Source organism: Saccopteryx leptura, chromosome 2, assembly GCF_036850995.1.
Source record: "Saccopteryx leptura isolate mSacLep1 chromosome 2, mSacLep1_pri_phased_curated, whole genome shotgun sequence".
Lineage (NCBI taxonomy): Eukaryota > Metazoa > Chordata > Mammalia > Chiroptera > Emballonuridae > Saccopteryx > Saccopteryx leptura.
This window is the reverse complement of record NC_089504.1, coordinates 13,521,372-13,548,559: the sequence shown is the minus strand read 5'-3', so window position 1 is coordinate 13,548,559 and position 27,188 is coordinate 13,521,372. Positions and strand designations below refer to the sequence as shown.

The following is a 27,188-nucleotide window of genomic DNA, read 5'->3' as shown; positions in this document are numbered from 1 at the left end:
ACAGAGCGTGCGCAATGCCAGGAAGTTGTGCGCTGCGTCGGCTCCGCCCATCCTTCCTGGTTGTCATAGTGAGGCTGGGCACACTGAGACCCCGGGATCCCAACGGTTGGAAGCTAGAGGCAGGCGCCATGCAGTACACGGGGAGCAAATATATCGGGGAATTTGTAGATGGGAGGTAAGGGCCACATTGATTCGCTATGTCTTGAACATCTGTGACTGGGAAAAGACAGCTGTCTTTTTGCCTTTGAAAAAGACTTTATATAAGGCGCTTCCTCAAATTTTTTCCCTTTTACCATTCAGAACAACAATTTCAGATAGAATTGTTTATTCCCAATTTTACAGTTCAGTAAACTGAGACTCAAGCGGCAAAGCGGAGACACATTCATTCCGTATATACCTGGGCCAAGGCAGAGACAGTGGGTCTGAAGGAAAGGGCAAGATGTAGACGTTTGAGGATTTCATTGCTACGACTTGGCAACTGGTTCCTGGTCCTAGTTAGAGACTGCTTCCAGTCCCAGCCCAGTGCCCAGCTCCAGGCTTCATACCTGGAGGATTCTGGTACCGTTCATGGAAACTGAGAACTCTGAGGAGGGGCTGCTTTGGAAGAGAAGAGGAAGAGTTCCATTTCGGATAAGCTGGAGATGCCTGTAGAAGGTCTGTAGGACAATGGCATCCAATTTGCAGTAATAAAAGAGGGAGGTCGAATCTCAGAAGACTTTAGATGGTAACTAAGTTTAGAAATGATGTGATGGGATTAAGCAGAAATAAACAAAACAGAAAAAGAAAAAGGATACATGTTTATTAACTTTATGTTTTCTGATCACAAACCAAGTGCAAGAGCAAGAATTATAGGAAATTTAAACCTTTTAAAAAAAGGAAAGAAATTATATCATTTCAAGCGAAGGAAGACTTCTTTCTCCTCCTATCTTTTACAGTAAAATAGTTCTGAGCTCTTAGTATATGCCAGCCATTCTGCTATAGTTTTGCAGTCATCTCATTTAATTATCTCAACAACTTTGGGGTTTTTTGTCATTATCCTCATTTTACAGATGAGAAACTGGCTCAGAGAGGTGAAGGAGCTTGCCCAAGGTCACACAGGCACAGAGGCGTGGAGCCAGGCCCAGATCCCAGGTCTGCATGGCATTGAAGCTGTGCTTCAACCACAGTGCTCTCCCACTTCGGGGCTGTGCCACAGTGGCACCTGTCATCCCTTCAGTCAGCTCACTGGCCTTCCTCTTTCCTTCATTTCTTACTCAGTAGATGCTTACAGAGCATCTGTTGAAGAAGAAACGCGATTCTAAGAACTGGGTATACCAAGGCCTTCTTCTCAGATTGTTTGATTGAGTAGGGGAGATGAGGTATACAATTACTAGGCAAGGCAGAAAGTGCAAAGTGTCCAACAGAGGTACACAAAAGGCTAAAGAAGTTCAGAGTTAGCAGTGGTGCCTTTCAGCTAGTGGGGAAGAATGGAAAATGAATGAAGGAATGAAGGAAACCCTATTTTTAAGCACTTGATATATGTCAGGCCCTTTACAAGGAAAACTGTTACACATTATCAGGCATTAATCTCAGACTTTCATACATAAAGACACTGGTCAACTGGTCGAGGTATATATACCATCCCTATGCTCCTGCAGGGGCCTGTCTTCCTCCTGCATGGCACTTACCAGGCATTATGGAAGTGCTTAGAGTGTCCCCTGATAAACGGTGGGCCCCATCCCAAGGGCAGGGACACCATCTGCCTTGAATCATTATTGAGTCCATGTTGTAACCTGACTCCACAAGATACCTGGCATATAGTAGGTGCACTGTATATATTTGTTGGGAAAAAGGAAGAAATGAAGGAAGGAAAACAGACAAACAGAAAGGTTTAGGAAAGTCTAAGATGCTACATCTAGAAAATGGTGAAGTAAGATTCAAACCCATGTACCTTGTTCAAATTTCACACTTTTCCAAATAGCCCACTTGGGCTTGTCTTAGCAGGAAAGACACAGAGCCAACTGCCAGGAAACCTGGCCCTAGTCCCTGCTTTGCAGCGCTTATTGTGTGGCTTTGGGCACATCCCTCCCCTCTCTGAGCCTACCAGGGGTGTTCCCAGGGATGGCGTGAATTTCAGGACAGCCTCTATGTGAGGGAGAGGAGGACAGACCAAACTCCGCTCCCCTCATCAGACCCTCTTATTTTTTGAAATTCTGAGAAAAACCAAATACTTCTGGTTTTAGCAGAATATTGCTGCGACAGTAACATCTGAGGACCCTGAGGGTGAGGTTCCCCCTTGCTCTCCCGAGCCTGCTAGCACCGACCCTGCAGCTGCCATGCAGGGCTCAGTGGTTCCCCTTTGTCCTTACAGGATGGAGGGCGATGCGGAGTACATCCTCCCTACCGAAACAAGATATGTTGGGGAAATGAAGGATGGCATGTTTCATGGCCAAGGAACCCTGTACTTCCCCGGCGGGAGCCGATACGATGCCATCTGGGAAAAGGGATTGGCCATGAAGGTGATCAACCTAGGGTGGAGGGTTACAGAGGGCAAAGCCTCAGGCAGGATGACCCCCCTTACACACACCCATGACACCCTGCCTTCTTCCCTCCTCTTGATGTCCAGGGCTCTGGGCTCCTCTTCCTCTGGATCTGGAAAGGAACCTGGGGAGGCCATGATGAGTTTGAATCCTGTTAAACCACTAACTATGTGCCCTTGAGCCTGTGACTTCCCTTTTGAGACTCATGTTCCTTGTCTAATAAATTGGGGACAAGAGTTGTATTAGTTTCCTATTGATGGTGTTATAAATTACTACGAATTCAGTGCCTTAAAACAGAAGCATTTATCTTACTGTTCTGGGAATGAGAAGTCTGAATAGGTCAGCAGTGCAGCATTCCTTCCGGAAGCTCTGTGGGAGGATCCATTTTCTTGCTCTTTCCAGCTTCTAGAAGCTGCCTGAATTTGTTGGCTTGTGGCCACCCATCACTCTGACCTTCGCTTCCATCATCACACCTCCTCTCCCTCTGCTTTTGTCAGCACCTCATCTTCGATCACTCTAACTCTCTTGCCTCTCTCTCTTATAAGGATCCTGGTGATTGCATTGCCTCCCACCTCAGGTAATCCAGGATAATCTCGCCACTTCATGATTCTTAATCACTTTGGCAAAGCCCCCTTGGCCATGTATAGTCAGCATATTCACAGGTTCCAGAGATTAGACGTGGGCATCTTTGGGGACCATTATTCAGCCTGCCACAATGATACCAGGCACCTCCCAGGTGGCTGTGGGTAGCTGAGGCAGAATATGTGGGCATTTTGCTTGGTACCCGGCATACAGTAGGCACTCAATAAGTGGTAGCTCCTACTGTTATTGCCTCTACCAATCCTACTATCATGATAAATCATCTAATCTGGGGATTCTTAATCTGGAATGTGTGGGTCACAAGTAGAATTCAAGGAGTCAGAGAAAGCTCCTGATTTATATAGAAATGTTTCTGTGTATATGGGACTGTTTTCCTCTGGGGAAAGGGTTTATAACTTACATCAGTTTCACTAAGGGTGTGTATGGGGCTGCTCATGACCTAAAAAAGATTAAGAAACACTCCTTATGTTACAGCCTGAAGACTCTTAAGGCCAGGAAGGGGATGTGACTTACCCAAGGTCACACAGTGAGTTAATAGTATTGGCATTTCCACCCATGTTTCCTGGTGCTCAGGCCAGTGCGACGGCTACATCCTGAGGCTTCCTTTAGCACTAAGGCAGCAAAGTAGAACGTGCGTGTTTGGACAGAGAGCTGTGACCGATGGCTCTGACCTTTTGAGCTATGATTACAATGAAAGAATGATAATAACATTTATTGAGTGCTTGCTACATGCCAGCCACTGTGTTAAATGCTTTGCATCTACTATTTCCTTGAATCTCGCTGAATCTCATTGAATTGACCCTATTAAATAGATACCATTATTATCCTAATTTTACAGGTGAGGAAGCCAAGGGCTAGAGAGGGTAAGTAAGTCATCTGCCCAAGGTCACATTTTGTCACAATCTGAGTGTCAGGCACTGAGCTCAACACCTTCTCATCATCACAGCCATGACAACTGTGATAGTTCTCACTTCTCTCTGTGCCAGTGAGAAAGCCACCTTGTCCCTTGACGTCTGTCTGTTCATGGTTAAAGAAGGCCGCCCTAGACCCGCCTGTGTGCCCTTGTCTTCCAGGGAACGTACACCTTCTCAGATGGGCTGCAGTATGACGCAAAGAACTGGCACTACTGCGATGGCTACGATCGGAGGTTTTACACCGAGATCTGCCACGGCCTGAAGCCTACAGGTACCAGGCACCTTCATTCCCAGACTGAGAGGGAGATGAAAGACAATTTTCAATAAGTGGGCCATGGCCTACTGAAGTAATCCAAAGGAGAGGAGGAATCAAGCAGCATTCTGGAGCCAGATTCTGGAGCCAGAAAGGGCAGACAGTATATCCAAAATGATGGGTGGGACAATGCCTTTGCAAACTGTAGCGGAGAAGCCTGCCCTGGCCCGGCAGCTCAGCTGGTTAGAAAGTCATCCTGATACACCAAGGTTGCAGGTTTGATCCTCAGTCAGGGCACATATAAGAAACAACCTAAGCATAAATGAGTGGAACAATAAATTGATGTTTCTCTCTGTTTCTCTCTTAAGTCAATAAACAAACAAACAAATAAGTAAATAATCAGTCCTGGCCAGTTAGCTCAGTTGGTTAGAATGTTGTCCCGAAACACCAAGGTTGTGGATTCAATCCCTGGTCAGGGCACATATGGGAGGAACCAATGAATGCAAAACTAAGTGGAACAACAAATGAATGCTTCTCTCTAGCTGTCTCTCCCTTCTTCTCTTCTAAAATCAGTTAATAGCCCTGGCCGGTTGGCTCGGTGGTAGAGCGTCGGTCTGGCGTGCAGGAGTCCTGGGTTCAATTCCTGGCCAGGGCACACAGGAGAAGAGCCCATCTGCTTCTCCACCCCTCCCCCTCTCCTTCCTCTCTGTCTCTCTCTTCCCCTCCTGCAGCCAAGGCTCCACTGGAGCAAAGTTGGCCCCGGCGCTGAGGATGGCTCTGTGGCCTCTGCCTCAGGCGCTAGAATGGCTCTGGTCGCAACAGAGCAACGCCCCAGATGGGCAGAGCATCGCCCCCTGGTGGGCATGCTGGGTGGATCCCAGTCAGGCGCATGCGGGAGTCTGTCTGATTGCCTCCCTATTTCCAACTTCAGAAAAATACAAAAATACAAAAAAATATAAATAAATAAATAAATAAATAAATAAAATCAGTTAATAAACATTTTTATAATTAACTTATAAGATCACCTGGTGTAGTTGACAGAACAGAGCCGGAAGGTCGGGGTTGAGTCCAGCTTTCCTTGTTCCTAGCTGGATGAGCCTGAGCAAGGCCACCTCCGTGAGAGCAGACGTCTCTAGAAAGCACCCAGGGTAGGAGTCAGGCCGGCCTGAGCCCAAACCCTGCCTGTGTGACCTGGGACCAGTTAGTGGACCCGTGAGCCTGCTCTTCTCCCTCTGCCCCAACACCGCACTCACTCACTTTCTTCCCACCCCCAGTCCCTTTGCCAGCTCCCCCACCCCCAGTTATTAACAGTGGGCTCCCTGGGCTCTCAGCCTTGGGGCCTCTTCTGTTAGCATTCTGTACCCTCTCCCTACTCAAGTCCACTTGTAAGCCTTCAGTCACCCTCAGCTTCCGAACTGAAACCAACCCCCCAGCCTCAGATCCCTGCATCCACCCCCCCCACCCCACCCCACCCCACCCCACCCCACCCCACACCCCCCCACCCCCGCTCCTGTGTGTGCTCATCCCTCATCCTGTCTGCACTGACTTCATTGCTTCTCCGCCAGCGACTGTCTCTCCCACCGTCCTGGGTAAGCCTAGTCCTGCCTTCTCCTCCCCCTGTGCAACCAATCACCGGGTCTGTGGACTCGGCCCCTTCAATATACTCCACTCATTGGCTCATTAAACCAGTCTTTACGGAACACCTCCACGCGCCGCACCGCGTTTCCTCCGTCCTCCCTGTGCTGCCCTGTTCCCGACCACCGTCCTCGCCCCTCCTTTCTTTGGCCTCCTGAGACCCACACCTGACCCTCTCTGCGCCGTCCTTCACTCTGTCGTCATTTCCGTCTTTGGAAAATGTGAACCTGGTCGCCAACTGTGACGCCCAGTAGAGCAGCTTGATCCGCTCCCTTCCCACGTCTCAGCACTAGGCAGACCTCTACAACAGCCACCTTGCAGCCCAGAGCAGGCCTTGTTAGGGCAGGGAGAGGGCTAAGGCTGCCCTTCACCTGTCTGAACATCGGGGAGACGCCATGAGTGTGAGATTCCGGGGAGAGAATAGCTAGAAAGCGTTCGGCGTGGAGTGTGGGCTCAGTAACTGTCAGCCAGTGGTGTACCTAGTTATCATCATTAACCAATACGAGAGCGCCTACAGTGTGCAGACCCCTGGGCTGTGAGCATGGGGCCATGCTCTGTGGGCACCCAGGCCTCAGTACAGAGTGAAGGGAATTACAGGAACCACTTATTATATGAAACCCAGGAAGTTATCCCAACCCTGTACCCTGTGCTCAGGCCCCGGCATTGCAGGATATACAACACACAGAGTGGCGCGACCCAAGAGGTGCACCGACTCCTCCTTCTCTCGAGGTGGTTCCAGTGTCTCCAGTCCTGGGGGTGGTGCTCCCCTGACATCAGCAGCTTAACGTACAAGTTCTAAAACTGGGTATCTGGCTGCTTCCTAGCAGGATAACCTTGGGCAAGTTACTTGATCTCTCTGAGCCTCAGTTGTCTTATCTGTGAAACAGGACCACAGAGTCACTGTGAGGATGAAATGAAATAATAGGAGTCAGGTGCTTAGCAAAATGCCCGGCACATAATAAGCACTTGATAAATGGCAACTACGATGGTAATTTGGGCGAGAGTCAGGGCTCTCCATTACCTGATCCCTGCCCACCTGGCCCATTTCTTTCCTACTGTTCTTCCTTAGACGAGCCCAGCTCCGTGGGTTCCCGAGGGGGGTGTGAGCACCTACTCTGGCCTCTGCCCGCACCTTGCATGCCATCCCTCCCCTTACATGTCTTCTATCCACATGGCCAGCTCTGAGGCATCCTCAGGGTCTCTCTCACTCCAGAAATGTGCCCCTGGCATGGTGACTGTAAAAATGGAAGATGGGGTCAAAGACAGAAGATGGGGGTCCAGTTCCCAAGACAACCCCCCCCACACACACACACACAGAGCCATTTTCAGGACACTCCTCTGGGCTACTGTGCTTTTGCTCCAGGCCCTCAATGGGGAGTGTTTAGTCCGACAGAGGAGCCAATATTCACATGAGCAACCGGCCAAAAGCGGACTTGGGCAGGGGCTGGGCTTGAATTTAGTTTGGTGGTGGTTTAATTAACCATTCTATCCTTTCAAGGTATTTCTCAGCTCACCAATATAGACCCGCCCAGGAAAATCCCTAAAGGCTGTTATGACTGTGGAGATGGTTTCTACAACCCAAATACGAGGGTAGTCAGAGACTACAGTCATCGCTTTCTGAGAAATGCAGGTATGTTTATCCTGACACCCCATGGCATATGTCTTCTCTCATTCACACATAGTTTTGTACACAAGGGTGCACACACAGGCATGCATTGGGTGAGAAAGAAGCTTTTTCTGATAAAAGACAAAAACTGATCATCTGAATGTCTCACTATTTGAAATTCTCATGACTGTCAAGTCTAAACATAGTCATAGAGTGAGGGAAAGGACATTAAAGGTCTGGTTGTGACAGCACATAAGTATATCACTGAAAGCATTAAAGTTCTTATTTTTGCACACTCCCCTTTAACTAGTATTTAATGAACACTGATTGTATGCTAGACACTATGCTTGGTGTTGGCAGCAAAACATTGCCAAGCTAGACACAAACCTCAGTCCTTCATGGAGTTTATGTTTTGACAGGTAGCAGACAAGTACTATAAACAGTTGATTGCATTCTGGAATAAGCACAATGAAAGAGAAAAGCATGACCCTAGATGGGGGGGGGGGTCCCAGAGAGGTGGGAATGACTCCGTGGCAGCACAGAGAAGGGGTACCTAATCCAAACTTAGAAATTCAGAGAGGGTTTCAACAAAAAAATGACAGCTAAGCTGAGATCCAAAGGGTAATTGGGAGTTGACCACAGGCACAGGAAGAGGAGGAGACAGCACAGGTAAAGGCTTAGATGTGAGTGACGCCATGTGGTTCAAGAAGGCTGGTGGCTTCTCAGCCATGGGACCAGTACCTCAGTTTGGTAAATGAACAGAGGCCGATCAGACTGAGGACTGAGTGACAGTGGCCTGACTAGCAGGAACCAATGTATAAATAAGAACATGAGCCTGACCAGGCAGTGGCGCAGTGGATAGAGCATCCGACTGGGATGTGGAGGACCCAGGTTCCAGACCCCGAGGTCGCCAGCTTGAGCGAGGGCTCATCTGGTTTGAGCAAAGCTCACCAGCTTGGACCCAAGGTCGCTGGCTCAAGCAAGGGGCCACTCGGTCTGCTGTAGCCCTTCCTCCCCCTGTCAAGGCACATATGAAAAATCAATCAATGAACAACTAAAGAGCTGCAACAAAGAATTGATGTTTCTCATCTCTCTCCCTTCCTGTATGTCTGTGCCTATCTGTCCCTCTCTCTGACTCTCTGTCTCTGCCACACACACACACACACACACACACACACACACAAGAACATGAACATTTTTCTTTAACACAATGATTCCTAATCTTTCTTTTATCTAGAGTCTCAGTCTCACTAGGAATAACTAAAACTATGGACCTCTTCCTGAAAAACGCCCACATGTGCACACACCCAACATACATGTGTACATACACACACATTTTGCATATACTTTTAAGAGATTGATGGTTCCTCTAAAGACCCAGATCAAGAAATCTGCTCTGTGGTGAGATACTGCCAGGTAGACCAGAAGGCCTGTCCTGGCTGCTGAGAGCAGCCTCTCCCTGCAGGGAAACTTACATAGTAAGGCAGTATCCCTTTCCCCCACTGTAGAAATTAGTTGGGAGCATTTTTATGGAACTAGGGTTCCATGGAACATATTTCAAGACTTCCGGTTAATTATAATTGTTCTTTAGTTGTGGTACAATGGAAATGACTCATTTTCAGTTTTTTAGGTTTGAACTTGCCTCACTGAGGGGACATCCTGGTCCCGAGGGGATTCACAGACTAGTGGGGGAGGCAGATACAGACACAGACAATCACAGTATAACATGGGATGCCACCCGGTGTGAGGAAGCCCTGGAGAAGGAAGGGGGTTCAGGAGGAAGGACTAATCACCTGGCCGAGATGAAGGGTGTCAGCAAAACTGGTGTGAGAAATGGTGGGTCTTAAAGATGAGGAAGAATTTCACAAACAGGAATGTTGTGAAAGGGCATTTCAGGCAAAAGGAACAGCATGTGCAAAGGCACAGAGGCATGTAAAAGCATACAGGTGTGACTGGGGAATCAGAAATTGTGTTCCCAGAATCCTGTGGGCAAAAGCTAAGTTTAATGATAAACTTTAAGATGCATTATGAGGACAGATAGATGGAGCACAGGGATTTTTTAGGGCAGTGAAAATAACTCTGTATACTATAACAATAGATAATGTCATTATATTTGTCCGAAACCAGTAGAATGTACAACACCAAGAGTGAACCCTATTATAAACTATGGACTTTGGGTGATTATGATCTGTCAATATGGGTTCATCGATTGTAACAAATGTACCATTCTGTTGGGGGGTGCTGATCATGGGGGGTAGGGGTGGGGGAGGCTGCACATGCGTGAGGCTGGAGGGCTAAGGGAAACCTCTGCACCTTCGTCTCAGTTTTTTTTTTAATTATTTTTATTTATTTATTCATTTTAGAGGGGAGAGAGAGAGAGAGAGAGAGAGAGAGAAAGGGGGGAGGAGCAAGAAGCTTCAACTCCCATATGTGCCTTGACCGGGCAAGCCCAGAGTTTTGAACCGGTGACCTCAGTATTCCAGGTCGGCGCTTTATCCACTGCGCCACCACAGGTCAGGCTTCGTCTCAGTTTTGTTGTGAACCTAAAACTGCTCTAAAAAAATAAAATAAAGCCTGACCAGGCAGTGGCGCAGTGGATAGAGCATCGGACTGGGATGCAGAGGACCCAGGTTCGAGACCCCAAGGACGGCAGCTTGAGCGCGGGCTCATCTGGTTTGAGCAAAGCTCACCAGCTTGAGCCCAAGGTCGCTGGCTCGATCAAGGGGTCACTTGGTCTGCTGAAGGCACACCGTCAAGGCATATAAGAGAAAGCAATCAATGAACAACTGAGGTGTTGCAACGAAAAACTGATGATTGATGCTTCTCATCTCTCTCCGTTCCTGTATGTCTGTCCCTATCTATCCCTCTCTCTGACTGTCTGTCTCTGTAAAAAAAATAATAATAAAATAAATAAATAAATAAATAAATAAATAAATAAATAAATAAAATTAATTCTTTTAAAAACTCATCATGTGAAGGGAAAGCCGATCTTAGGAAGTCTGGAGAAGGACGGACACTGATGACTATCTGGCCCTATAGATGCTTACTGACTAGTTGCTGTGGCCCTGACTGTGTGTTAGGCATGAAGATGGCAGCAGCGTCGTAGCATCTTCTGTCAGGGAACAGGAGAAACCGACAGGGAAAGGGATCATAACAAGTTGCTGCAAGAGGCCAGCAGGAGAGGGAGGCTTCCTGGAAAAAGCAAGATCTAACATGCGACCTGCATAACAGCAGACACGTGCAGCCGGGGTGGGGGGGGAGGCGGGAAGAGTGTTCATGGCAGAGGGAACAGCATAGGAGAAGGTTAGAGATGGGGGAGAGCCCTGCCTGTCCAGGGGCTACAGGTAGTCCAGGAGCTGAGATACCCTATGTCAGGGGAAGAAAAGCAAAGGAGGAAGCGGGAGAGGTGGGAAGGGTGAGGGCAGGAGGAGAGGCTGTGGCTGTCTTTTCATTTGAGGGCAGTGGGGAGTAAGGGAAGGTTTCAGGTAGGTAGAGTAGTAACTGATTTGTCCTTTAGAAAGACGTCTGTGGTTATATATAAAGAAGGGGCCAAAGGGGATAAAATTGATAGGAGATCCTCCTGTCAAGATGTCAAGAGAGGGAGAGAGGGACAATCTGAAGGACCCCAGACCCTTGGTGGCAGCATCGAGACCTGGGCTGGAGGTCCTGGTCCCTGCTTCCAGGCTGCTTGCTGGCTGACCCTGGATCAGTGCCTTCCCTCTCCGAGCCCCTTTCTCTTCATCTGTAAAATGAGGGCATTGGGCTGGATAATTTCTAGGGTCCTTCCAACCTTAAGAGTCTATGATGAAGGAGAAAGGCAGCCAAGCAGTATTTTGGTCCTGATATTACAGGACAGGCCAGGTTCAGAGTGTTCTGCACAACCACTAAGAGGGAGTCTCTGCTCATGGCCACCTAGTCATTACCCTTGACTCACCCCGCCAGCGACTGATTTGGGCTTCTGTCCATCTTCTATTTTCCCCAAGGCACTTTCTCCCCTGCTTTCCGGTCTGTCCCATAAACAGTGCTTCCTGCTAGCCTCCTGAAGGCACAGGGGTGCTGGCCATGCAGGTCAGAGGGGGTGACTGAGGCCACCCCAGAGTAAACACAGCGCCTGAGCCACTGCTGTTATGAAGCACATGCCACCTGGGTACGTCACAGCCTGGGATGCTCATTCTACAAGAGGTCTCAGGTTGGGGCACCAAGAAAGGTTGTTTTTGGAGCCTCTGATCTGACTCTGCCCTGCCCCTATCTTGCACTGGCTTCTTCCACCCCAGGCAGAGACACTTGCTGTAGGCCCGCCCGGAAAGCCCCGGACTGCTAGCTGCAGACTGCAAGCACACCTGACCAGTCTGGGTTTGTGGACCTGGGGTTCCAAGAATGCCTTTCCTACCTGGGGAGGATGGTACCATCTGGCTGGATTGCTGGGAGAATCTGAGTCCATCCTTTCACTCATCAGAAAGTATTTGAGTGCCCACAGCATGCCAGGCTTTGGGGATCTGGGCAGCCAGAATTCTCAGGGACTGTGGCTCTCACACCTTTAGACCCTGGCTAGCAGTAAGAAAAGATTTGTATCATGGCTCAGCACACACATAAACACATGCACACGTGGGCATGTATTCTTTCCACATGTCATATATTATATGATATTTTCTATTTTACTTAATTTATTTTAAATGCTTGCTGTGATGTATTGATATAAAATTGATTTCATAACCCTTGAAGGGTCAGGACCAGCTGTTGGTAGGCCACTATTCTAGGCAGCCTTCCCAAACCACCCTGTCCCTCCCTCTCTCACCCCCTCTACAGCTCCGCCTGGGTCAGGGGTCCCTTCTCTGTGCCCCTACAAGCCTCACTAACAGCACTTAGCCTGTGACAAAAGAAGTAGCTTTATTTGCCTGTCTCCCCCGCTAGAATGGGAGCTTCTTGGGGTCAGGGACTATATGTCTATGTTTGATCCATCACTGGGTCCCCTTGTGTGAGGACACAGGTGCCATGATGCAGAGCTGATTCTGAAAGCAGGCAGACCTACCTACCATGCCCTCACATTCTTCAACAAAGTATACAAAATTCAGCCCCTGGCACATAATAAACAATTTATTATTTGAGTAAAAAACAATCCATTATAGTAAAGTTCCTCTTAACACTGAGGAAAACGTTCTGAGAAATGCATCGTTAGGTGATTTCATCATGCTAATATCATAGAATGTACTTACGCAGGCCTAGACGGCACAGCCTCCTACACACCTGGGTGATGTGGGACAGCCTATTGCTCCTGGGCTGCCAGCCTGTACAGCATATTACTGTACAAACCAAGGAAGATGAACTCAATTCCAAGAGAAAATGACACAATGAAGAGACATGGTAAACAGCGGATGTATGAAGGAGTTCACTCTAAAATAATAAAAACTATACTATAGTAAATATGTAAGCCGGTAACATAGTCATTGTCATTATCAAGTGTCACATAGCAGACTTAATTGTGAGCACTGTACTTTCATATAACTGGCAACACAGTAGGTTTGTTTACAGCAGCGTCACCACAAACAAGAGAGTACCGTGCGTGTTGCTGTGATGGGACCTTACAAGGGCTGTGATGTTACTAAATGATGGGAATTTTTCACCCTTGTATATGCGTCTACAGTTGACTGAAACATTGTTCCACAGCCCATGACTGCATATTCCTCTGCAACCTCAGAAAGCTGAAGAGCATAAACACCAGAGGTCTCAAACCAGGGGCTCTCACCCACAGCTCCGGAAGCCACGCGGGAGAGGAATGATGGTCGTGGGGAGCCCTGCTAAGCCCTTACCTGCTCGGCCCTCTGCTCTTTTCTGCCATCCCAGTGGGTCATTTGCAGGAGCTACAACTTGCCATGAGGACACCTGGTCTCAGATGGGTTAATGACCTGTCCCAGGTCACATAGCTGGTGACGGAGTCAGAGTCAAACCCAACTCAGTCCCAATTCTGTTCTTACCATTCTCCTTGTCAGCTGTGTTTTGTAGTTTCTTTTTTCCTCAGCTATCTCTGCTCCTGGACATGACTCATTCACAGTTGTTCCTCCACCAAGCACAGTTCCTGGCATTCAGTGGGAACGCAGCGATGTTCCTAAATGAATGACATGGTCCATTTTAGAGCCATAAGACAAAACACCACGGCTCCCAGACCGAGATGCTACCTTTTTTGATGAAGGGCCCTTTACACACCATGGGCCAGTAAGGGAGCCTCTGAAGGTATTTGGGATAATTTCCTTTAATGTGGTGGGAACTGGGAGACGGACTCTAACCCTCCCCTCCTGCCCACCCCTTCACTCCTCTCAGGAAGGATAAGCCGGAGCTGTGTTGGCAGCTTATGTGTGTGTCTCGGGTGTAGCTGCTGCTTGCCTCAACCTTACTAGCAGAAACCGTTTACAGAATAACAGCACCACTAATCCTTACTCCCTCCCCGCAATTAATGACACCCCAGGCGAGTGTCTCCGCTGAAAGGCACATTATTAATATTCAAAGGAAAAAACCCTCGTAACCATTTTAACATATACAACTAACAATGAACTAAATTTGCTTTGTGGAAGACAGAGAGTGAGCATCCCAAATTAGTTTATGTAAAAGCAGAAATTCTTTCCCGAAAGGTCTCAGTACCATCCTCAAAGAATATCCTGATCATCAGAAATGCCGTCAAGATTCCCGCCAACATTATCCCCTTTGTTGTCTGAAATGTCGAATCAAGCACATCTGGCAAATGTCCTAGAAGCTCACAAATCTTTCAAACAACGTATAATTCCCGATGGTTAAAGAGATAACGCCATCGGCTTAATCGCGCTGCTCTTCAAAATAGCACCAACTTTCCTTCAATCAGAGACAATGGCTTTGGCTTCTTAAAAATATCACCCACCAGTGATTATTTGCAGAGAGGGCCCCTTTGCGTTTGAACCTGTGGATTCCAGACAGAATTTAAAATCAAGATCACAAGCCTTGTTTGAATGTGTGCTCAGTTAAACGGACAATGGGAAGAAAGGGTGTGGACTGGGGTCCTAAAAGTGACCTGACCCGTGTGATTCGCTTTCCTTGGGAGGTGACTCTGGCTTCACCAGAGGAGGACAGATGAAGAATGAGGACAAAGATGACAATGTGGGGAGAGTCAACAATGACTGAGCATCTACCATGCAAGGAACACTTAGCTAATGGGGAGGGGAATTATTGGCATGATCCCTGTTTGACAAATGAGGAAACTGAGGCTTGGTGAGGTGAAAGAGTTTCCTTGGAAAATTTGGCAGGAAGTGGGATTCATACCAGGGCTCATCTGCTTCCGGAGCTCTTCCTCTTTCCACTTTGCCAGGCCAGCCCCAGGGTCACCTGTCCACAGAGGCAGGGGCATGGCGCTCCCAGATGCTGGTGCTTATCTGCTCCCACCCAAATGTAGGAAGGCTGCAAGTGAACACCCAGCAACGCAAAACGGCTGGATCTTCTCGCGTTTCTCTGGGGTTATTTAAGCAGCTGAAAACTGGAAGCATCCCACATGCCCAACAGGAGGGAACTGCTTAAATAGTAGATAGCATGTCTTACAATAAAACAACACAGCCACCAACGTGGCAGTGAAGGGATGGTTCTGCTAATAGACAAAGGTGTCCTTACTATACGTCAGGTGGAAAAGCAGGACAGTAACAACAACCAGCATTTACTGAGTGCGCACCATGTCCTGGCACTGGCTTGAGCACCTCCGTGTTTTACTTCATTGCTTTAACCTGGTACTCACAGCAGCCGGTGAAACAGCAGTCTTTATCAGAACGCTTCCACGTTACAGATGATGAAGTGGAGGTTAGGTGCACTGCTTTGCCCAAAGTCACACAGGTGGTAAGTGGCAGAGCGGGACTCTGAACCCAGGTCTAGCTGAGTCAAAGCTAGAGATGACATTTGGCTGGTTCCTTGTGAGAGAACAAAGCAAGGGCTTTCCCTGTAGCCCAAGATACAAAAATACCCCAGGGCTGTAAGGTTACCGTGGGGCTCCTTCCTGAGAATTCTCTGCCTACTTGAATGCTCAAAGACTGGCCAAGAACACTGCCTTCACCTGGTAGGTGAGAGACCGGAGACCCAGAGAGGACAAGACACCTGCCTGACCCTCCACAGCCTGTGTGGGACAGCCAGGGCCGGACTCTGCCCTCCCACCGCCAGCCGAGCCTCCTCCCGCAAACCCAGGCTGTCTGACCACCAGGCTGTCCCCGTGGCTTCCGAAAAATGGCTGAGCCAGTCTCCCGCGCAGCCCTTCCCGTGTCATCTCAGCAAGACAAAAGGCAATTTACCCAGATGTTATAATCACCTGGAGGCTGGCAGGCGGGAGCGTCCCTGTATCTGTGGTATTGTTAGCAGCGCCATAATGAAGGCTTTGTGAGGGATAATACCACACTTGTAACTGCCAAAGAAAATGCCCGCACAGATCATACATCCCGCCAGCAGACGTGGGCATCAGCTTCCAGCGAGAGAGGTGCGAAGGGAGGGGATGGGTACTGAATGCATCCACTGGGCTCGGGACTTAAGCCCTTCCCAGTCCTTTGAGAAAATATATCACTAACTTTTTTTGACAGAAGGGGAAACTGAGGCTCAGAAAGTAACTTATTTGCTGACAGATGCAGAGAGCAAAAGGAGGAATTGGAATTTGAACCCAGGTCTCTGTGACACCAGAGGCCATGCTGTGAACCAGTGAGATACGCTGTGGCCTTTTCTGAGTCAAGGACCTCTCTAGAAATCCAGGCAAAGCGATGGGACGTCTCCCCAGAGAAGTACACTTGAACCCACAGGGAGAATTTTGCCTACAGAGGGTGGAAGCGCCCGCCAGGGTCTTTGCTCCAGGAGTACCCGCCTGCCCCAGCTTGCTGTCCTCGCCGTGCCTGGCCTGTGGGAATTGCCCCCCTGGAAATTCCCCTTCCAGCCTGTGCCCTTTGGATTCTGGTAACAACACACCCCCAGCCGCCGTGGCAGCCTCCTGGAGGCATCCAAAGGACACAGCTTCCTTCCCCTCCGCGGCTGGAGTCAACCGGCCAGCACTGCAGGGGTGTGTTTTGTCTCCTTTAACAGAAGTGAATGCCAGGCCAGCTAGCCAGGGCAGAATTCTCACCTCTCTTCCTCCCCCATGCTCTGGAACTCAAGGCAGGTGGCTGAGAGCCCTGCTTGACCTTAGGGCAGGAGGGGTGGGCATGGTTAGGGGCCGGCTTCAGAAACAGCCAGGTGAGCCACCAGATCCCAGCTCTGCCATTTGCCAGCGGTGTGACCTTGAGCTTGTCTCTTAACTTCTCTGAGTTTCAGTTTTCTCTTCTGAAAAATGGGGTAGAACTAGGACCTCCCTCCCAGGGTTGCAGTGAGCATCGCTGACATGATTCAGGGGCGCAGCGAGATGTGCCTGGTTCGTGAGGAGCTCAGTGCGCATCCGCGAACACCCTTGCAGTTACTTACACCCCGGTGCGGGGTGCTGGCTGAGGAGCAGGGGTTTCCTTAACTCCATGCCCCAGTGTCACCTTGGCAAACTGCCCTCTGACCTCCTCCCACCTGCTTTTGATGCCGATTCTAAGACTGGGCTGGAGGGCTGCAGGCCCCGATCTCTCTCTCCAACGCTCGGCCTTGTTCTAATATGCTGCTCGTCATCCTCCTCATTTCTCATCCGCCTATGATCCCCCAGACACAGACCCTCACTGAGCCCCCGTGTCTCACTGCCCCAGCCTTACTTCCGCCCTCAGCCTCTGCCAGCAGGACAGAGGTCCCAGCTGCCAGGTCTGCCCCCTTCACTCCATCGTCCACACCCAGCTGGAAAGCGGGGACTGAAGGGATCAGAGGTCAGGGCAAAGGCCACAAGGCTCGGGCCAAGCGAGTGACCTCGGCCTCGGCACGTGGCTCCCCTGAGCTGCCCGTGCGCAGTGCTCGCGAGGCAGCATGAACATGGTTAGGGCCTGCAGATTCCACTGTTAGTGCTTGAAAAATAAAAGTGGGGACCGGGGAAGCCAGGAGAGCAACGGTGGCGTTGGTGTTGGCGAGGTGGCGTCTTCCCCACTCAGCATGCGCTCACCCTGGAGTGAGCGTGGGGAGGCGCGAATCAGTGGTCTCTGGCCCTCTGTGCCTCCTGTTGCATGAGCACCATGCCACACACAAGATGATTCTAGTATTTAAGGATATCTATACTGCTCTCAAAAATTAGGGGATATTTCAAAAATGAATATGAAGCAATAAAATATCCCCTAATTTTGTATATCAAGAAGACATAACACTTCTTAATACATAGTCACCGTATCAGGGAGCACCAACATTAGGAGCTCAGAAAAATTAGGGGATATTTTATCACTTCATATTCATTTTGAAATATCCCCTAATTTCTGTGAGCAGCATATGTTTTACCAACATTGTGTGTCTGCCTCTGGACCTCAACAGCAGAAATAACTGTTGCAACAATGTCAGAATGTGTGGGCTTGATGAGATGACTTTCTCCAGCACGGGGACTTCCTAAGACAGTCCCAAGGGTCTTTATGACAATGGGCACTTTTCCCTTCACCCATCATCCAAAGGACCTAAAACTGCCACCTGAGACAACACCAGCTCTACCTGTGACAGGTGTTTATGAGGACTGCACGAGATCGGGCACGCCAAGTGCCGGGCGTGGCATCTGGGCCGTGGAGGTGCTGCCTAATGCCAGGCAGCCTTAGGCCTTGCCCAGCCCCTCCCCGGCCACTGCCCCAGCTCTGACCTTGGAGGCCTCGGCGGCCCAATCGTTTCAACATATTCAAACAAAACATATCCACGTTCCCACATTAAATGTAATTTTTTGCTGTTACCACTTTGAAAGGATTTTTAAAACTTTGCCTGATAAATTGCTTGACTACCAGTCTTTAACAATTGGCTGTGATTTCTGAAGAGCCGTTTGCAAGAACTGGAGAATTCTTGCAAAGTGAGAAACCAAGTCTACCAATTGGCTTCAAGTGTAATAAAATTGTTTTGATTTCTAAATTTAATAATTAATTAAGCCGGAATGCATTAATTATAACATTTATTAGTTTCGGCCTTACAGATTCTCTTTTTGTTTAAGAGTCAATCATTTGTCCAAGCCTCTTACGTTTGCATAGGCCTTGAAGAGCCGTAGGCGCTAGGCCCTGCACCTCTAGGTCCCAGTGGGTGAGGGGTCCTAGGCCAGCCTGGCCCCCTCCCCCCCCACCCCCCCCACCCCCCCCCATCCCCCCACCCCCCCCTCCAAGCCCTCCACCCAGATGTTACTTTACAGGGTAAAGCAAGGGTAGCCCCAGGCTTCCCCTCCCTCCCTGTGGCAGGCAGGCTGTGCCTGGACCAGGACCCCTCAGTCAATACGGTGATGTCATGGCCTTGGCCTCTGGCCACCGCCACTGCCAGCAGAGTTCAAAGCTCCTGACTTTCTTGTCAGGAGTAGAGACTAGGTTCCCAGGGTGTGGCCGCCCTCACTTCAGGCCCAACTCGGGCTCCTCCTGCTCGGCTCAGGGCCTTGACCTTGCCCCACCCCCCGCATTTGCACAGAGGGTGTGGCTGGGCTTTGGGGATAGGCACCTGTCCCCAGGCTGGGGGCTGGGTTTGCCATGCACCGCTCTTCCTGGGAGCCACCGTTCACACAGAGGCCTTGACCCCGAAACAAGAGCTCAGCCCTCGAGCCAGAGCCTCCCTCCCCAGAGCCTGACCAGCCTGGTGCTCTGGATGGGCACTGAGCCACCTCTGCGGGTTGGACATGACTCCTCCCTTGGCATCTGATCACACACACACTCAGACTTCAGGTGCTCACACCCTGCCACTCGCCCGGCACACACTGTATCACACGCACGCTGACCATTCCCACGCACTCACTTTCTCCTCTGCACCTCAGACACAGCCACTTGCACAGTCACAGCATACACCTATTCACACTTGCACACACACTCACCTGGTTCTCACGCAGGTTCACGTGTTGGGAAACATGCCCACTTGTGCCCGTGTGCACACACAGCCTGAATATGATACACGCACCAGCACACTGAGTCCCCCTTCTGCCCTGGTGGAACGAGACGGTGAATCGTCTCACCCCTGTAAGGCCCAGGTTCCTCATCTCAAATGAGGACAACCCCACGTCACCCACTAAGGAGAAGATGGGCATGGCCCTCTGCCCACAGAGCTGGGCACCTCCTCAGTGCTTGGCCGGAGTGAGCCCTGCCCTTCTCCCAAAGTGGGAGGCCTTGTCTCATTTGGGCCTCCTCCCTTCCCCGTCCCCACGCCCAGCCCCTAGGGAGCTGCACTGGTGACCGCAGGTGTGCCGGCTCTCAGGCGCAGAATCAGCTTGTGGTCCCAGTAACTCACACCCACCCATTTGCCCTCTCTGGGCTTGCCTGCCCCGGCCTGCCCACCTCGCTTTGAACATCCTCATGATAAGTCTTATGTAAAGCCCCCCCCCCCAGCAGGGAACCAGGAGTCCCAGGGGTGCTCTGAGTGAGTCCCTTACTCCCCCTTGAAGGCATCTAGTTTGAGAATTAAAGACCCGTCAAAATGATGATACTAGCTCCCACTTCCCGGGTGCCCCATAGTGCCATTCTTCCTGGCCAGTCCTCGCTCTGCCCTCTGTGGGAGGTCTGGTGAAAGCCGCTGAACAGACAGGGAGCCCGGCGCAGAGGGGGAGAGTGATCTGTCCAAGATCACCCAGAAAGGTGGCAGTGGGGCTCAGCAGGACCCCCAGCTCCCAGTCCGCACTGTGCTGTCTCGTGCCCTGATGTCCCACCTCGCAGAGACAATCTCTGCCATTTCTTTTGGTTTGGGGCATTTCCTGTGCACCAAGCGCTGTGCCAAGCATGTTTTAGGAATGATCTCACTGCTCCTCACAAGAAACCTTCCAGGCAGGCACCTTCGTAAACGAGGAAGAGACCCAGAGAGGTGCTCAGAGCTAATGGCAGCCGGCTGAGCTCCAAAGCCTGTTCTCTTAACATCACGCCACACTGCCTCCCTGGCAACCACTGACGGGCTATCAGTGCCTTGCATCTATTGTGAGATTGTCAGACTCTCTCCTGCCCCACCAGCGTGCTGACCTGCAGATTGCACTAATGACCCCTCGGTGACCTGGGCCCCACTCGGGGCCAGTGCAGGCCTGCCCCTCCCACCGCACTGAGAGGCAGGCCCCAGGCCAGCCAGGGCTTTGAGCTTTCTGAGTGCAGTTGGCGCCCAGGTATGAGCCCAGACAACCCATCCTCCCCTTGTGGTGGGGCTGCTCAATCCATGGCCTCAAGACAAAAAGGGGAACAGCAGCTGGCGGCCTTGGCCCTGCACTTGGCATGTGCTTTGCCCTCAGGAGCTCCGTTTGCTGAGGGTGGAGAAGAAATTCTTCCCCCTTTGTCCAAATCCCACAGGGTAAACCTATTACTTTTATGTCCCCAAATTGACATTACTTTATTCATTCATTTATCATATATTTATTTAATACTTTGTTAAGTGCCAATCTGTGCTGGGGCCTGAAGACCTGAAGTGAATCAGTATGGCTGCCCCAGGCTGGTGGGGGCGACTGTGACCGACACCATGACGTTGGCCTGGGTCAGAGAAGGTGCTGTCCAAGCAGGGCCCCTGAGGGCAGAGAACAGCCATCACAGGTCTAGCCACACACATTCAGGAGGGTCCTTAGGTTTGGATTGTGATTAAAAGAAAATCATGTTCCTTGGACAACACTAAATTCACACCCCCTTTCCTGACCATGTGACTTCTAGTACACCATGGATGTATGCTTCTTTGAAAGAAATACTGGAATGACACACTTATATTACATTTGGCTGCTTGCATTAAAAGCATTAATTTGTCAAATGTACATGTTTAAAATATACCACAATTGTCAAACTCTTGTTTAGGTCTTTCTTCACTTCTGTATACACTAAAGCCCAGAGATGAGAGGCCCTGCACCTGAACCAGGTCCTGAAAGGAAGGGTATTCCCCTCCATGGAACAGCATGTACAAAGGCACAGAGGTGCTGGTGAGCATGCGCCACAGGCAGCTGCAATACTTAGGGTGGCTGCATTTTACAGTGTAGGTGAGTGGGGGAGCGAGGCAGGCCAGGAAGCAGGGCAGTCTGGAGGGCTCCGAAGTCCTGGCAGAGGAGTGGGGAGCCTTCTCAGGGAAGGCTTCTCAGAGAGGAGCCCATGGTCAGATCTAGGGTCTCCCCTGTGGCAAGTTCCTGTTCTTCTCTGTAAGAAACCCACTTTTCCTAATGATTGATGAGACTCATTGAGGCGGGGGGGGGGGGGGGGTTGGAGGTGGGACTGCAGGTGGCAAGATCACTTTCAGAGCTTCAGAAGGAGCACAAAGACATCTTTTGCCCCGAAGGCGGCCAGACCTAGACTTGAAGAACACCTGAGTGGAGCCTTTGGACAAGAGATAAAGTGCCATCTTCATGATATCATATCCAGGGCACCCGCTATCCACATGACTGATGTCTGCCAACGCTGGCCTTGCTCACCTGGACGAGGTGTGCTTGTCGGCTTCCCCATCCACATCGTCCTCTTCGGGAGGAAGTCGCTATGCAGCCACACTCCTGAAGTGGCACCTTACGTTCCTTCTCCTTGACGGCAGCCTATTCACATCAATTACTTGGAATTCTTCAACACGGGAGATCTGCCTAGTCTCTAATTTTTACACATTTTTACCAACATTTTTATGCTGAGTCTTTTTACTGTTTAGAAGCTCAAGAACCTTATTGGTATTTCTAAGGACCTACAAATATTTTATTTCAATTATTAAAATGCATGAAACTTCCAAAGCATTAAATTGGAGGTAGGAAAACAACCAATAATTATTTTTATTTTTTCCTATTGTCGACGCACTTTAATGAGAGACCTGGGAAGTGCAGAAAGAGAAGGACCTCTCTAGTCCCACTGCTCGGAGCTGACCGTTAGTCACATTGGGTTTATGATTTTTTATTTTTCCTCTGTGCATGATTTTTACACAGATGATACTGTCTAGGTAAGTTTGTTTCTTGCCTCTTCCCACCATTTTTTTTCTTAGCATATCAAAAACATTTCTCCTATGTTGCGATACAGATGTCATACCATATTTTTTCAATAGCTGCTATTGATCCCCTCACATGGCTCACAGTGTCTCCCCCCCCAAAATTTAGCTCACTGCCTACCTAGCATGTAGTCAGTGTTTAGAAATAATTTGTTAAATGAATGACTATCTGACAATGTAATCACGCTCTTGTTTTTAGAAATGTAAGTTCTGTTTTCTCAATTCTAAATAGTACTGAGATAAATAGATTAGTCCCTCAGTTTAGCATCCCAAAGTGGAATTACTGGGCCCATGGGGGCCAAAGTTTTCAATATAAATGCACCAAACCAGAAATCTCCCTCCTGAAACCACTGGCAATTGTGCGAGGGTAATCATTTACAATTGATTAAAGAGTTTGTGGGGTGTTTTATTTCCCATCATTTCCCCCCTCCTATCCCTCTCCCCTCCTGCCAAAAAGGGGAGAAATTATCTGAGAAGGTGAAGATGTTCTCAGACAATCATATTAACATATTCCAACAATCGCAATTTGCAAAATAGTAATCACATCTCCCGGGAGCTGGGAGGCATTAATCAAAGCAGCAGGTTTAATTCCATTTTAAATATTGATGAAATGTGCTGGGGAAGCCTCACCCTGGCGTGGCAGGGCCAGGAGCCCCGGGGGCCAGGGGAGGCTCAGGGAGGGTTGCTGAGCAGCTGCCAGGATGGGCGGCATCTGCGATTCAAATTGGTGGCTGTGCAGCCAGGTAGAGAGTGAAAGGGGTAGTGAAGAGGGCTGTTAAGTCCATTGCTGTCAATTTGTAACCATCAGGGAGGGGCTGAGGACTGGTTCAGCACAATAAACCCAGTTTGTCTGGTTTCAGGGGTTACCACTGAAGAGGTTGCAGCTGCACTGATTCGAATAGCCTGGAGACTTCAGAACTGTAATTACCAACCAGGCTGCTCTCGGTGTGGTGGCAAGAGTGGGCTTCGCCAGCGCTTAACTCCTTGTGTGCCGCCACTCTCGGGCCCCCGGCACTGGCAGCCGCACTCAGGTTCCCAGGCAGCCTCCCCACGGGAAACCGAGGCCCACGAGCTGCTTAGGGCAGTCTTCAAAGCATGCCAGCCCACCAGCCTTTTCCCCTAGGTCACATATGAAGAAACAGCAGGGGTGGGGACAGCTGCGCCCTCTGGCACCTCACTTCTGCTTTGGGGTGGGAAGTCAGGCTTTGGAGCGACTTCCCACGCAAAGATGAACAGTGAGTGGGTCCTAGAGCAAATCAATTCTGAAACATCCCTGGAGGCAAAAATGACCAAACTGCAGCAGGCCTGTGTTGGGCACATCCTGAGAAGGCAGGGTTCTCTGAAAGAGACAATAATGGTGGGAAAAGAGAAGGCAGCAGGAAAAGAAGACCAAATACAGGGTGGATTGACCCTATAGAAGAAACCATAGGCGGGAGTCCACAGGAGCAGAGCAGGACTGCTGGGGACAGGACACCGTGGACATCTCTCATCTGTCAGGCCGCCAGGAGCTGGAGCTGACTCAACAGCATAAACACACACAAGAAGCTAAAAACGACAATATATATGTAGCTACAAGAATAGATGTTGAAATTGTAGTGTTGAGTGAAAAAGGTAAGACAATGAAATTGACAACACAATGCCATCTGTGTAAATTAAAACCACATTCGCACACAAAACAACAGTACATATTTTACAGAGCTGCATGCATTTTTAGGGGTATGTATCCCACCATTATCCCCTGAAGGAAAAAAAATATATCCCACCATTATAGCCTCTGTCGTGGTTTGGGGAGGGGCTGGGTGTGGTCTGAGGGATAAAGGGGAAAATACAAATCAAGTCAGTCTGCAGAGGGGCCCGGCACAGAGAGGCGCCCCTGGTGTGCTGTGGATTCAGAATGGGTTTCACTCAGCTCTCTCCCAGGTTTAAAAAACAGCCCAGGACTCGCAGGCAAACAACCCTAGGCTGAAGTCCTGGGCCTTCCACATACTAACACTGTGGCTGTGGACAAGTGACTTGACCTCTCTGAGCCTGTCTGTCCATCTGCAGAGTGGAGGTTGTCGCTGTCATTTATCATGAGGGAAGATACACACCAGGGCCTGCGTGAACGGCAGCTCCTCCTCTCCATCCCCACGGGAGGATCCGAGGGAACGGAGGGTGTCAGCCCCGTGGGGAGACATGGGTACTTTGAAGGGTCCAGAATGTTAAGCCCAGAAAGGAAATTAAGATCTGAAAGTCCTAGCAGATGTCAGACTGGGCAGATGCCAGAGCGAGCTGCCTTCTGAGTACCTGTCAGGCTGCCTGGCTCCGAGTGGCCAATGTCACGACTGCTTCCATAAGCAGCATCCACCAGCAATAAGCCCATCTGTGCTCAATTCCCTCGAGACTAGGCACTCACAGGCAACCGAAGCATCCGGTTTCAGAGAAAGGTCTCTTCCTTCCCAACACAGCTAAAGTGACTGGCCACCAAGGCCACCCCCCCACAATGCTGGAGTGCACCCGTACCCCCAGATCCCTCCTGGGGGTCTCCCGGGGCAGGGAAGGCCCCGTGAGCCCCAGGCATGACCAGCTCTTCCTCTTCCTCTTCCCTTGCAGATGACGACGAGCACGAGTGGATCGTCAGGACGTGTCGGAAGGGCTGGGACGAGTTTGTTGGCCACAGGCCCAAGCTGTGAGCTCGGCAGCCACCTCCGCCAGTAGTTTGCTTCTGCGCCACTGGCCCTGGCTGGCCTGGGAGGCAGGCTGTAGTTCTAGACCTGGCCTTTGACTCAGGAATAAAGGCTGTCTGCAGTCAGTGGCCCCAAGTGTACTTCCCTTAGACTACTTCTTGGAGCGGGATCCTCACTTCACCTGCATCAGAATCACCTGGGCAAATCGGTGAACTAGATATTCCTGCCAGTCAGGACCTCAGGGAATGGGGCCTAGCAATTTGCACTCCCATGTATATTTTATGCACACAGAAGTTTGAGAACCATCAGCTTACAATAACAGATGGAACTGAATGAGCAAATAACGTGTGCAGGCAGTGTGTGTGTGTTATCTCTGCTCCCCACAACGGCCTTGCAAGAGAGGGAGTCTGAGGTTCAGAGATCGAGTGACTTACCTTAGGTCACCCAGCATGTGAATCCAAGTCCTCCCGAGGACAAAGCCCAGATATTTTTTTTACTACACTGAGTTGTTTGCCTTGCCAGTCTTTGTCTCATAAGGCAGTAAAATAGAATGACTGTGCCCCAACTCACAGCTGGTACCTTTGGATAGACCCAGGAATACTTACCCAAGGGCTGCCTCTCCCCCATGAGAGCTGCCGCATTTGAGCCTCATGCCATCCGCCCAGAATCAGTGTAGTGCCACAGAACCAATGTAGCTTTGGCATCATACAAGCCTAGATTTAAATGCCAGCTCAACCATAAGTATCATGTAATTTTGGGCAAGTCACTTCACTTCTCTGAACCTGTTTCATCATCTGTAAAATGGGTATATTGATGCTGAAAACAACTGAGTGTGGATTGAATGCAGTAATACAAGGAGCTGGCACTTAGTAGGTGTTCAATGTGTGCTTGCTTTAAAGAATAATTTGTTAGCTGTGCATAGAATAATTATTCCTTGAGATCACCCCCCAGAGATCATGTGCTAACTGAAGCCAGAAGAGGAAGCCGTAACACGTTCTAGGGCCACACGTGGACCACAAGCTCTTGGATCTTTGTGTAGCTGTCTCTCCTTAGAAGCCACTGGATCGTGCAGCAACCCCAACAAACCCGTGCCTGTCCCCTCACTCACCAGGAGCTGCCCGGGAGAGGAAGTCAGGCTGAGGAGGGCTCTGCCAAGGTTTGCAGAGCCAGGAACTGGTCCTCAAACTAGGTAGCCAGAGGTGGCCTGGTGGGACAAAGCCAGGAGGCAGAGGGAGCCTTGCGCTCACTCAGCTGCATCAAAGAGGAGGCCTGGGGGTCACCTCTCTCCTCTGAGACAACAGTCACCTTGGTAGAATGATAGGGTTGACCTCCCCTGGGGGTTTCTAAGCTGGGGTTTGAAAACAGAAGGTACATTCATTCATGTAAACACATACGCATACACTAAGACTAAACTATTTTCAAAGATACACATCTAAATCAACATTTGATTAAGTGGATTGAAAGAGCGGAGAAGAAAGGGGCAGTGGTGGGGTCAGAGATGAGGGTACAATAACCAATAAAGGGGGCCCTGCAGGGGCGATGACCATGTACCCCCTGAGCTGAGGATTGCAGGCAACTGCGCAGGGTCATGGTGCCAGGCACACGGAAGGGTGCGGGGCAGCCTCTGCGCCAGACGGCCGCTCCCTCTCCTCCGCCCAAGCTGGGCTTGAACAAACTGATCTGCTGCTGAAACATGAAAAATAAAATGGCAGCAGAAAGGTGCTCTCTCACTCCCCAGATTCCATAGTGGCTCTGGAACCCAGTGAGGCCAGCACAAGACCCAGACTTGTGCCAAAGTTCAAGCCCTGGCTCCCTTCACGTCATATCAAATTCTCCCCCATCTTCCAAACAGGCTCCTCTGCGCCTTCCTCCCTGGCCCCCCAGCACCTCCTCTCTTGCAGCTATTCTGTGAAGGTCTAATCTGATAAGATCCAGCTCGCACGCACCACCTTGGTCCCCACAACGTGCTGCTGGCATTGGTTCGCAGCATCTGCC

The 27,188-nt window shown here is 50.0% G+C and overlaps 1 protein-coding gene across 1 annotated transcript; it reads left to right on the top strand.

The window, feature by feature from the left end:
* The first annotated feature begins 80 nt into the window (after positions 1-80).
* Positions 81-25,520, top strand: MORN5 (MORN repeat containing 5). The gene is made up of 5 exons (XM_066365606.1): positions 81-175; positions 2,351-2,498; positions 4,193-4,304; positions 7,420-7,551; positions 25,120-25,520. Exons 1-5 carry the CDS (start codon positions 129-131, stop codon positions 25,197-25,199), a joined length of 519 nt encoding a protein of 172 aa, XP_066221703.1. The 5' UTR covers positions 81-128; the 3' UTR covers positions 25,200-25,520.
* Positions 25,521-27,188: the final 1,668 nt, after the last annotated feature.

Bases quoted from the DNA above. Each gene is read 5' to 3' on its own strand.
- MORN5 (XM_066365606.1), top strand. From the start codon at position 129: ATGCAGTACACGGGGAGCAAATATATCGGGGAATTTGTAGATGGGAG. The intron at 176-2,350 runs GTAAGGGCCACA...TTGTCCTTACAG, and splicing joins GGGGAATTTGTAGATGGGAG to GATGGAGGGCGATGCGGAGT. The intron at 2,499-4,192 runs GTGATCAACCTA...CTTGTCTTCCAG, and splicing joins AAAAGGGATTGGCCATGAAG to GGAACGTACACCTTCTCAGA.